This window comes from Diceros bicornis, chromosome 1 (assembly GCF_020826845.1).
Source record: "Diceros bicornis minor isolate mBicDic1 chromosome 1, mDicBic1.mat.cur, whole genome shotgun sequence".
Classification (NCBI taxonomy): domain Eukaryota; kingdom Metazoa; phylum Chordata; class Mammalia; order Perissodactyla; family Rhinocerotidae; genus Diceros; species Diceros bicornis.
The window spans coordinates 91,940,496-91,952,822 of NC_080740.1; the positions used below are offsets into that span (position 1 = coordinate 91,940,496).

At 39.8% G+C, this 12,327-nt stretch overlaps 1 protein-coding gene across 6 annotated transcripts in view; it reads left to right on the forward strand.

Moving 5' to 3' along the window:
* ZFP2 (ZFP2 zinc finger protein) overlaps window positions 1–12,327 on the forward strand; it is a 30,641-nt gene that overhangs the window by 15,335 nt on the left and 2,979 nt on the right. For 5 of the 6 annotated variants that reach the window (XM_058547750.1, XM_058547743.1, XM_058547762.1 and 2 more), the window contains 2 exons: window positions 3,602–3,784; window positions 4,088–4,180. In XM_058547750.1, the coding sequence (XP_058403733.1) occupies window positions 3,751–3,784; window positions 4,088–4,180 (127 nt within the window). In that variant the 5' untranslated portion in view covers window positions 3,602–3,750. Of the gene's footprint in view, window positions 1–3,601; window positions 3,785–4,087; window positions 4,181–6,933; window positions 7,077–12,327 lie in introns of those variants that run through there. The other variant, XM_058547769.1, reaches the window with a different exon arrangement.

Below are 12,327 nucleotides of genomic sequence, written 5' to 3' on the forward strand. Positions count from 1 at the left end.
GTGTGGAGCATTCTCTTGGGCCAAACTGCAACTATGAAAGCGAAAGCTTTCTTACATAGGCCTGCCTGCTCCCCTGCCTCCTCTTACAGTCACACATTGTTTGCTGCATGAGGACCCACGATGTAGGTCACTGCTGCTGAGGACGGGGGGGAATCAGCTCACCTCCTTCCACTGCTTCCTGGGATGCAGTACCGCCACTTTCAGATGTATGTCTGCATGGATCTCTCAGACATCCTGTTGTGTTTTGTAGGGAATCTTATCTTGGTTAGTGAATGTCCTATTGGTTGTATCATAGGGGTAAGAGACTAAGGGAACACCTTACTCTGCCGTAATGCTGATGTCACTCCATACTCGATTTTTAGGTTTAAGAAAACCTCTGCATGAATGTGATAAACCCATGAAGGTGTTTATTTCAAACACCATGAGTTACCCTGTGCTTAATGTAATGCTGGGGAGAAAAAGACCCAGACTAAGTGGAAAGGAGAAAGGGAGAAAACATCCTAAGGGATTAACAACAAATACATTTTATTAGTGATATTGTTAAGTTTCGCTTTAGCATTTTAAAATGCCTTTCTGTACTTATCTCAATCAGTGCTCCACAAGCCCATTGCCAGCACAGGGCTCCACACTACAGTTCATGATAGAGACAAGCTCTGTGGCACGCTCGGGGCTCTGCACTTAGGGTGATGAGAATCTAGGGAAATGGGGAAGACCAGTGGATAGCACGTAGCAATCTGAATTTGGGCTTTTAATTTTGCCCAATATATTCAGCTAACAAGGCAATTTATTGAAGAAAAGTGGATCAATTTTTGGAAAAGGAATCTCATTATTTATGATTTATCTTCTTTCATCAGGAAGGGGCTTATGTTTTGTTTCCAGATATATTCTGCCTTATCTGATATTTGTATGTTATCCGCCTGCTTTCTTTTTATTTGCATGTGCTATATTTTGTCTCTATGCCTTTTTTTAACTTTTTGGTTTGTGTTTTAGGTATATCTCTTGTATATACCATATAACTGGATTTTAAACCAATTTTAGAGTTTTTATCTTTTAACAAAGAAAGTCAACCCATTTATGTTTGTTGTTATACATGTATTAGGTCTTTTTCTGGTTATTTAATGATTTATGGTTATTGTGCTGTCTTGTTTCCTTTCTCCTTCTTTGTTTACATTTGTTGAACTGATGATTTGTCTTGGTTCCTTTTTTCCTTTCATAAAATGGAAATTCTGCCATGTATTTATATCCTACTAGTAGCTACCTTTAGTGTTCCTGACAATTTTTGTCAGTGAATTTTAACACTTTTTTTGTCATTTTGACATATTTATTAAAGAAATATTAGGAGAAAATGAGGCAGAAAGAAAGATAATGAACTTTGTGCCTCAGTGTTGACACTTTTTCTGAGTTCATAGGCAATAGGATGTAACACACACAAAGTTCTTGGAAATTGGTTTTGTTCTATCTCCTGTTTCCTCAGTCCTTCTCTCTCCACTAATTTTCTCCCCTTTGCCTGTTTACATATTAAAATACTCTCTGTCCTTCAATGAAAACCTTTTCCATTACTTTATTTCCATTTCCCATTTCTTACTTCTTTCCATACAGTCTTATTCTCATCTTTTCACAAAAAGTTTGAAGTAATTTTATCTGATTCCTTATCTTCCATTATTCTTTTGTCCTCTGTAAGGTGACCTGTGCCTCCAGCACTCTGCTGAAATTAGCTAATTTTCAGTCATTCTGTTTGACCCTCTCCATCTTCTGTGACCACTCCCTCCTTGAAACTCTCTCCCCTGACTTCAATCCTGAACCTCCTTCCATCTCTCTTTTTGTCCTTCTCTGACTCTCCTGCTTGCTGGGGTTTGCTAGGGTTCTTTCCTTGGCCTTCTCACAACGTGAGGAGTTGGATGGCCTTAGTTTCAAGTCCCAGCTGTGTGATCTGGGATAAGTTATTTAACCTTTTTGATCCCTAGATTCCTCATATATAAAATGATTTCAGTGCTCTCAATCTAGCAGGTTATTGTATGGATTAAATGAGGTGAGGCATGTGAATCTCCTTTTAGTGCAAAACTCAGTACAAATGTGAGTTATTATTCATGGTAACCACCACTCAGTTATGTGTACCCTGCTTGTATTAGTCAGGGTTTTCCAGAGAAACAGAACCAATAGGATATATGTAGATATAGAGAAAGAGATTTATTATGAGGGATTGGCTCACACAATTATGGAGGCTGAAGAGTCTCCACAATCTGCTGTCTGCAGTCTGGAGGCCCAGGAAAGCCAGTGCTGTGGTTCCAGTCCAAACTCGTAGGCCTGAGAACCAGGAGAGCCAGTGGTGTAAGCCCCAGTCACAGTCTGAAGGCTTGAGAACGAGGGGCGCTGATGTCTGAGGGCAGGAAAAGATGGCTCCACTCAAGCAGAGAGAGCAAATTCTCTCTTCCTCAGCCTTGTTGTTCTATTAGGGCCCGCCACAGATTCAGTGATGCCCTCCCACCATGGTGAGGGCTGATCTTCTTTACTCAGACTACTGATTCAAATGGGAGCACCCTCACAGAAACACTCAGAAATAATGCTTTACAGTGATCTGGGCATTTTTTAGCCCAGTCAAGTTGACACACAAAATTAACCATGATACCTGTTAAACAGATATTAAATGCTTATGGTGTTTTGTTTCCTAGTGTAATGGCTAGAGAACAAGGCTGAAATGGGCTTATAAATTTGAAATGCTATTTTCAAGTCAAGCTGGGTGTTTCATTGGTCCTCTTATAGACCAACCACATCCTAGATCTGTATCCAGTTTGCACGTGCTTTCCCCTCATCAACTGTGAGTCCCACCTGTATTGTAAGGCTTGAAATTCCATGTGCTATCTTGACATCTTTGAGCCTCACGGGCTCCAAAGACCTAGCTGTGAGTTCCCCTGCTCTCATCTGATATGTCTCCACCAGCAGGAAAGGCTCCCCACCCAGCTAGCTCCCCCATCAGCCCAACCAGGTGCACCCCTCCCAGGCCTCAACCTAACGGATTTTACCTCCTTACCAGCCCACAAAATTGTTCAAACAAGCCAATCACATCCTCCCACGGTAGCCAAGGTTACCTCACCCTCTTGTCAGCACAAAGCCTGCCTCCCCAGCCCCTGCTGGTTCCCTGTTCCTGAGTGCAGCCCCGAGGGGCCCTGCATGGTGTATGGTGTCCTCCTCCCCCAGGCTGTGAATGTATGTGACTCATAAACCACCGTCAGTCTTGTCTGTCCGGTGCCTAGCGTTGTGTGTTCGGTCATCTTGTACTATTCAGGGCAGGGAGTCCCTCCCTTACCCATGGGGTGACTAGGAGGTGATCAAATCACCACCCTCTCTTCTCCAGCAGTACTCCAGAGCAGCCTTCAGCACCTTTCCCTATTACTCCCTTATCCTCCTCTTCCTATCCTTGAATGCCAAAGCACTTTCTGTGTTATGATTATTTCATGATAATGTCTATTCTTGTTATATTGTTATATATATCCTTATAGTATAGTGTCTATTCTTGATGTTTTGTTTCTTTTGGGAGGTTACACGTTTTTCTCACACAGATCTCTGTATCCTAGTTTCTTCTAATGCTGCTTGTTTTTTTCAGTTCCTTCAGAGGGTTTTACTGGCACAGTCCTTTGTTGAGCAGGAATTTATAGTTTCATGTCAGTGACATTCAAGGATGTGTCTGTGGATTTTACTTGGGAGTAGTGGATTCATCTAGATTCTGCTCAGAGGAACTTGTATGGAAAAGTGATGCTGGAGAACTACAGGAACCTGATTTCGCTGGGTAAGGATTTTTCCTTGTAAGTCAAAACCTACCTATTGATATCTTTCCCCCCTATTGACATCTTCTACCACCTCTGAAATTCATGAATTTAGACTTGAAATCCCTGATCTTTTAGGGTATTTGCTTGGTGTTCTCTCTTTCAAGTTGAAAGGTCTTTTCTGTAAAGATTAGGAAATGGGAAACTTTTGAAGCCACACCTTCCTTTGTTTCAGAAGCACTAAAGGAGAAGGGATAAGGATATGGCTGGGGTTGGTTTTTATAATCAGTTCAGAACCCAAATTTAGTGTGTCTTCTCTTGAGCAGGGCATCAGCTTTCCAAACCAAATGTGATTTCCCAGCTGGAACAAGAAGAACTGAGCCTGATGACTAAAGAATTTCCAGGGTGCATCTCTCCAGGTAAGTAAGTATCAGGCTGCAAGGACTTGTCACATGCATGTGTCACCTTGGGGAGAAATCACTTCAGAGATCCTGGGTCTCTGGAGAGACCAGAGTACACATTTGATGTGTATTCTCTCAAATGCCTCCATTTTACTGATGTCACCCATCCTCCCTGGGTCTTGCATGTCTTTACCTTAGAGGGAGGTCATGCCTTATGATTACAGAGTCACTACCTTTGTAGCACGTATTCTGTTGTCTGGAATATACTGAGCATGCAGTAAATGCTAGCAGTTCCTGTTTCCTCTTCCATCTTCATCTCTACTTGAATCCCATCTGCTGTCTCTTTTTGGGCCTTCACTCTCTTTCACGAGTCTCCACCATAACCTATATCCATAGCCTCCTTTCCCTTATTCATTTAAATATGTGTAAGCTTTTTTAAAGGAAATTATCATTTCTCTTCCTCTGCTCTGTATCGGTGTTTTATACAGTCCTCATTTAAAAACAAATGAAAAATGACTTTAGCCTTATTTTTACTAATAATCTTCCGTTTTATATATTTCCTTTCTCATTCAGATTTCTAATCTGCATCTACTACTTATTCAATCCCATTCTCCTCTAAACTTTTAATGCTTCTTAATCTTTATCTGGTTTCTCATCTCCATCACAAATGAAATTCCTCTTGTAGATGTTATCACTGACTTTTCTCTGAAAAAATGCCTCTTACACCTTTATCTTCTCTACCCTGTGGGAAAGTGTTGAACACCACTTCTTTTTATACATTTCTTAAAATTAAAGAGATAGGCAAATATTTATTTGATCCATGGATAGTGTACAGCTAAGTATAAAGTAATAAAAGAAAGCAGTAAAAGAACATATTGATGGGAAAAAAATAATCTGATGAACATCAATGCTGGTTTCCAGTAAGCTTTCTAAAGAAGAGGATTCTAGGAGAGGAATCACTGAGACAAATGATGGACACATTTTTATGGCTCTTGCTACATATTTTACAACTTTGGATATTATTCTGTTTTTTAATGCTAATTTATTAGGTATAAAATAATCCCTTAAGGTAGCCTTAAATGCCTTTATTACAGATGTCTATGCATTTGATTACTATTGTTATTTGTATTTATTCTTATGTAAATAACCTATTCAAGGAATATTTTTTGAGCACTAGCCCCTGTTTCTAGCACCAAGGAAACAGCAATAAGCAAAACAGGCAGAGTTTCCCCATGGAGCTTATAGACTAGTTGGGGAGACAATAAACTAATAAAGAAAGAAGGCAGGGAGGGAGAAGGGAAAGAGAAGGAAGGCAGAAGGAGGGAATGAACATCGCAGAGTGGTAGTGCTGTGTGGAAAGACAAAGCAGCACACGGAACGGGACATGGACCAGTTAACAGGAGTGCTGTTTCACAGGGGTGACCAGGGAAGGCCTCTCCTTTAGGGTGACTGTTGAACAGATACTCAATAAAGTGGTAGGTCATGTGGAAGAACATCCCAGGCACAGGGAACAGCAGGTGCAAAGACCCTGCGGAGGATTGCATGGGCTTGTCTGAAGGGAACAGTGTGAGAAGATGTGACAATTTCCTTAAACTTTGTCCTTTAGTCCTTCTGTGAAAAAATGTATTTTTACTATCACATTTTTTTTTTAATTTCTATGAGCCTTCTCATTATCTGAGTTCCTTCTTTTTTAATGCATGCATTAACTTTTCTCTATAAGGATATTTAAGTAATTTTGGTTAGGTTTTTTAGGGGTATGTGTATGCAGCATTTTTTTCCTTGTTCCCTATATTATTTTGCTGGGTTTACTTATGGCTTTTTCATTATCCCACTGCCATTTTGGTGGGTTTCTGGAGGCAGCACAGGCAAACACATGTATTCTTGGTACTGTTTCCTCTCCTACTTCTTCACCCACCTTCAGACTTCTCCATTGGGCTAAATCCTGAAGATTCTTTACCTATTTGTGACTGCACTTCACACTGTATTTTCCTTGTGTCTTTGAATGTCTGTCTAGCCACTAGTCTATAGGCTCACTGAATTGTCATGACTGAGCTTAGCTTTCTGTATATCCCCTTCCTAGCACATTGCCTGCCAGAGTAGATATTTAGTATGTTTGTTGAGTGAATATTGAATGACATCAAGTAGAATTTTTAGAAATCAAGTGAAAATATAGCTTTGAGAGTTATAATCATACTTGTGACATATCAATGAGTATTGACATATCAATGAGTATTAGGTGATTATCAGGAAGAGTGAGTGAGAAGGGCAAAGCACCAAGGGTAGAACCCAGAAGAACAATAACATTTGGCTGAGGGCCAAAGATGTTCTAGCAGGGGTGACAGGAGACTAGTCAGAGGAGGAGGAGAGAATTTAGGGAGAGCTGGGGCAAGGGAAGAGAGAAAAGCAGAGGGAGAGTGCAACAGTGCCAAGTAAGAAGTGAAAAGTGCCGTTGGCCTTAGTGACAAGGAAGCGGCCTGTGACCAGGGAAATGTGCTGTGGGTAGAAGAGCGAAGGAGAAGCAAACAAGTAGAGACTTGGAGGTACAAACCGTCGCTTCAACAAAGTCAGCCTGAAGGAAAAAGGAGGAGAGGGCAAGAACCGAAAGAAGTCGGAGGTAGAGTGCTTCTGGTCCAAGGAGGAGACTCGAACGTCTTTACAAGAGCAGGAGGGTGTCCGTTAGAGAGGGAAACTAAAGACAGAGAAAAGTGGAGGAGGAGCATGGACCCCAGAAAACAGGACGACGGGCAAACTCCACATCTTATTCTTTCCAGATTTTCTTCGATGTTACTGCCAGATTAATCCACCATTTAGTCTTATTATCCTATCCAAAACCAAGATGAGAGAGCATCGACCAAGTGCCGTGCTCAGCTCTTCCTCAGGCAGCATCTGAGCACTCATCCTGACAACCCTGTGGGTAGGTATCGTCAGCCCCTTTCACAGGGGGAGAGAACAGCTCAGAGAGATGAAGTGATGGGCCAGAATATGAACGCAGCCTTTTTGTTTTGTTTTGTTTGTTTCTGTCTTTGATTTTAAGGCTAATTTTTTTTTAAAAACCATAACTTTTTTTGCTTGCCTTGCTGTGACTTCTTATTTCCTAGTCTATCTAGTAAAAACAGAACTTCTACATCCTGGCCCAATTTTCTTTTCAGCATCATTGTCTTCTTTTTCCGTACTAAAGTTTTTGTGTGGACAGCAGTTGAATGCTTCAGTAGATTTTCCTCCTATTTTATAAAAAATGAATAGAAAATGTAAAGACAGAGGTGCTGTTCCTAGTGATAGCATTATACTAGTCAACTTGTTAATGTGGAAACAAAGATGGAAATTATTAGTAATATGGAAAGCAGTGAATTTTTAGCCTTTAATCAGTGGTCATTAGACTTAAATCAGTTGATAATGTTCAGTTATGAAGGAAACAAACAAAAGTTAGGAATATGTATAAGTATTAGAAATCTATTATCAAAGATTATGTCTAAAAATAAGGTATAGTTAGGGATTTTATAACATTTTAAGCTCTCCAGGAAGCTACCCTTAACTACCCTAACTAAAAACGATAGGTTTTATGCATGATTTGAATCATTCTCAGAGATGGACTGAGTGACTACCTCTGTGTGTGTGTGTGTGTGTGTGTGTGTGTAAATATATATGTATGTGCACACACACAGAGAGAGAATTATGTACTGTGAACGCGTCCCTGTCTACCTTCATGCTAACATGAGCCTCACTAATGTTTAGTACACACACGTATCTTTGCTTCTATTAGTCGGAAAACTGATCTAAAAGACTATAATAAATGTAGGAGTATCCAAAAAGCTTGTCATCCTTGCATAGGGCAGGCCCACTCCTGCTTCAGGGCTAAGCGCTGGCTCTTTCCTCTGTCTGGGACGCTGTCCCTTAGATAGTGCTTTGACTCCCTCCCTTAGCCCTAAAGTCTTGGCATAAATGTCACCTTTCCAGTGAGGCCTTTCCTGAAGACTCTATTTAAAATTACAAACGTTTCCCCTGCCATGCTATTCTCTATTTCCATACTGTTGCTTTTATTTTTTCCCTAAGGTTTACCACTTAAATACTAAGTATTTTAGTTATTCATTATGGTGATTGCCTTTCTTCTTCTCACTAAAATACAAGTTCCTTCAGGGCAGAAATGTGTTTTGTTCATTGCTCTATCCTTAGCACTTCGAACAGTGCCTAGCTTAATAAATAGTTATTGAATGAAGGATTCCTCATGTTCAGATCAGTCTGGCTGCCATTGAGGGAGCAGGAGTATAAGTGGGAAGTCCAGTCAGGTGAATACGGAAATACCTGGTTGAGAGGAAGGAGTAGCTTAACTGTTACACAGGAAATGGAAGCAATAGAAAAGGAGAAAATAAATAAATCCACTTGTCCTAGGAAGAGCGGGACCTGCTGCCCAACCCCCCACACCCAGCCCCATACTCTGCAAGCTCTTGGCCTCACTATGGCCTGTGTCAGCCATAAATACTGAAGGACCTGTGCTGTCCCAGACCCCTTGATCCTGGGGACTCTTGCTCATGTCCTGATGAGTACCAAAATTGTATAAATCCTATCAGTTGACTAGGCATTCTAAGACAATAAGGAATATGGGCCGTCACTGAAAAGCCCTGGTTAGGGGCTGGCCCCGTGGCGTAGCGGTTAAGTACGCGCACTTCGCTGCTGGCGGCCCGGGTTCGGATCCGGGGCGCGCACCAACGCACCACTTGTCAAGCCATGCTGTGGCAGCATCCCATATAAAGTGGAGGAAGATGGGCACAGATGTTAGCCCAGGGCCAGTCTTCCTCAGCAAAAAAAAAAAGAGGAGGATTGGCATGGATGTTAGCTCAGGGCTGATCTTCCTCACAAAAAAACTAAATAAATCCCTGGTTAGGCAAAAAGGCAAGGCAGAGAGCTGTCTATTGCTTAACATAAAATAATAATGGTAATAATAACAGCTAACAATCATTGAACCCTTATTATAGCCAGGCATAACGCTGTGAGCGTTACTGAGTCCGCATTTAAAGAGATAACAAAATGGCAAGGATCTGAAATGTCCAATACAGTTCTTGACCCTAGAGCTCAGGTTCCAGCCCACAACATTTCACTAATTCTGAGTAAAGCTACCTAACGATTTTATGTTTTCCAGAGAGACAGTCATGTAATCTGGGGAAAATAAAATGTCCTCCCCTCTCAGTTGTCTACTTTTTATTAGTCACACTTTTGGAACAATATTAAATAGTAGTGGGAATAATAAACACCCTCTCCTTGATTGGTATTAGTGTGAATTCTTCTAGTGTTTTATTTTTATGGCTGGTACAATACTGATATTTTTGGTTTTGAATCAGGATTGGAGGTTGGATATTATCAAATACTTTTGAAGTATCTATCAGGTTGATCATATGTCCTTTTTTCCATAACTTATTAATATGGTATTAATATAGTCCTAATAGTGAACATTCTGGAATTCCTGGATAAATGCTTTGTTCAAATTGAATATTTAAGTAACATTTCAGGAATGGTTTAAGAGTACTGTAATTACTGAATCTTTCATGTTTAAGAATGTGTTTTGGTTTTCTTCACACATGTGTAGAGTACTGGCCATGTTGAATTCTTGAGTCATATCAACCAATTATTTTTAAAATTTGTAGGTAATCTACTTTTTTTCCTTAAGTAGCAAGTCTTCAGAATTAACTTTTAAATTAGGTCTCTCAATTCCATGAAGATAGAATGAGTCTTACTATTAAGTTTTCTGCAGTACATAATGATGTTTCAACTTAAAATGATTAATATTTTCCAAAATAGCAGATATTTTGCTGTTCTTCTCATTTGTTTTTTGAAATATTATATATACAGAAGAATGTGTAAAACATAGGTACTATTTAACAAAAACCTACATACTCTTCTACTATAAATATTAACTAATTTTTGTTCTTATATCAACACTATGAGATAAGGTAGCATTTAACAGATGAGGAAACTGGAGCACAGACAGGTTAAGTAACCTGCCCAAGGTCACACAGCTAACAGTGATGGAGAATAAAGGTAGTCTGGCTCCAGAGTTGTCATCTTAACCATTATGCCATACTGCTTCTTTTTGTACTTAATAATGATAAAGATTAGTGAATAATAAAGAAAGCAAACTCCCAGGTACCACACCCCAGAGTAAGAATCAGAACATTGCTAGTATCTGAGACACGCTCTGTGTGCGCCTCGTCATTCCCATCCTCTGACCTCTACCCAAAACATAACTGCTATTCTCGCTTTTGTGATAATTCCCTTCCCTTGCTTTTCTTTATAGTATTGCCATCTGTATATGAATCTCTAAACAATATTTAAAATTCATCTAAATGGACTCTTAATATATATATTTTTCTTTTATTTTGCTTGAATTATTTATTCATCCATATTAATGTGTTAGCTTTAGTTTATTAATTTTAACTGTCTTAGTCAGTTTGGGCTGCTGTAACAGAATACCATAGACTACATGGCTTAAACATAAAACATTTATTTCTCACAGTTCTAGAGACTGGAAATCAGGGTGCTAGCGTGGTCAGGTTCTTGGGGAGGGCCTTCCTCCTGGTTCATAGACAGCTGCCTTCATCCTCACATGGTAAAGAGCAGAGAAGCAGCAAGCTCTTCTAGTCTCTTATAAAGACACTGATCCCATTCACAAGGGCTCCACTCTCATGACCTAATGACCTCTCAAAGGCTCCACCTCCTAATACTATCCCATGGGGCATTAGGCTTCAACAGATGAATTTTTGGAAAACACAAACATGAAGTCCATAACATTCACTGTTGTCAATTATTCCATTGTATAAATATTTGACAGTTTAATTATCCATGGTGTTGTTGATGGATATTTGGGTTGTTTCCAATTTTTTGCTATTGTGCACAATGCTACTTTTAAAATTGTGAATCGTGGTATACCTTTGCAAGGTATACTAGGTATACTTGGTATAGTATACCAAGTATACTAGGTATACATACCTAGTAGCAGACTTGCTAAACCATTCAGGTTCCCATTTCTTAAGTCCTATTCAAGTTTTTTGCCCATTTTTCTAATGGATACTATAGATACTGTTTTCCAAGTCTAAGTTCTAGTTCTTTGTGGGTCATGTGTTGCAAATATCTTCTCCCAGAATGTAACTTTTTTTTTTTTTACTTTCTTTATAGTGTCTTTTGATGATTGGAAGCATTTAATTATTCTTCCAATGTTTATTCGCTTTTAATTTTTATGCTTTTTTCTTCTCATTCTGTTTTTATTATTTTAAAAATTTATCTCTTGAACTTATTAGTTTCCAAACTTGATATTTTCTGTGTATCACTCATCTTTGGACAGAGGCAGTTCTGCCTGGACTTTTTATTTGTCTAACAGTGTGAATGGATACCCTTTGCCCTTCATGTTGTTTACTGGGTAGCATTTTGAATGTTCTCAGAGAACTTTATTGGCTAGCTGGATGTGCTGATAGTGAGGGGGCCAGTGGCCACCTCTAGTTCATGTGCTGCCTATTATTCTCCTACTTGATGGAATAGGTCCTCTCTGAGGTTACTTGTTGGTGTATGTTTTGGAGGTGGAGCCTACTTAGCTTTCCACTTTTTCTCTTTTTTTAGGTAAGCAGGTCAGTTTGGAAGGAGGAGGTCCAGTTAATGCATGCCTCTTGTTCACAGCAAAGCCTCCTGCCCAAAGGCCTTTGGTTTGTTGGTTCAGTGTTGATCTCAGCTCTGCTGAGTTTGATCAGGCTGAGAAGCTGATTCTCAGACTACAGTTTCCTGTCCTCAGCCTCTCACTGCCTCCAGGCCGTTTTGTCTGGGATAAGAAGTCAGATCTGAGAAAATAAAGTCTGAATGGCTACAAGGTCCTTCCTTCAGCCCCCTCTCAAGCAGTTCATCAGATTCTCCCTTGCCTGCCCTTGCCACCAGTTCTCATCTTTAAGGAATAGATATTTAGGAAAGGGTAGGGCCCTTTAGGACTCTCTCTTGTGAGAAAATTACAGCCTGCTAAAAGTTTGCAGGGGAAAAGCTTTTACATAGTGTCATCCTCCCATAAGAGTTTAAGTTTCAAGTATGTTCTGGTATTTTATGTTCCAGACAAGTATGTTCTCGAAGGGTAGTTTATATACATTATCTTAACTTAATCTTTATCAGGTTATTTTTATCCTCATTTTATATCTGAA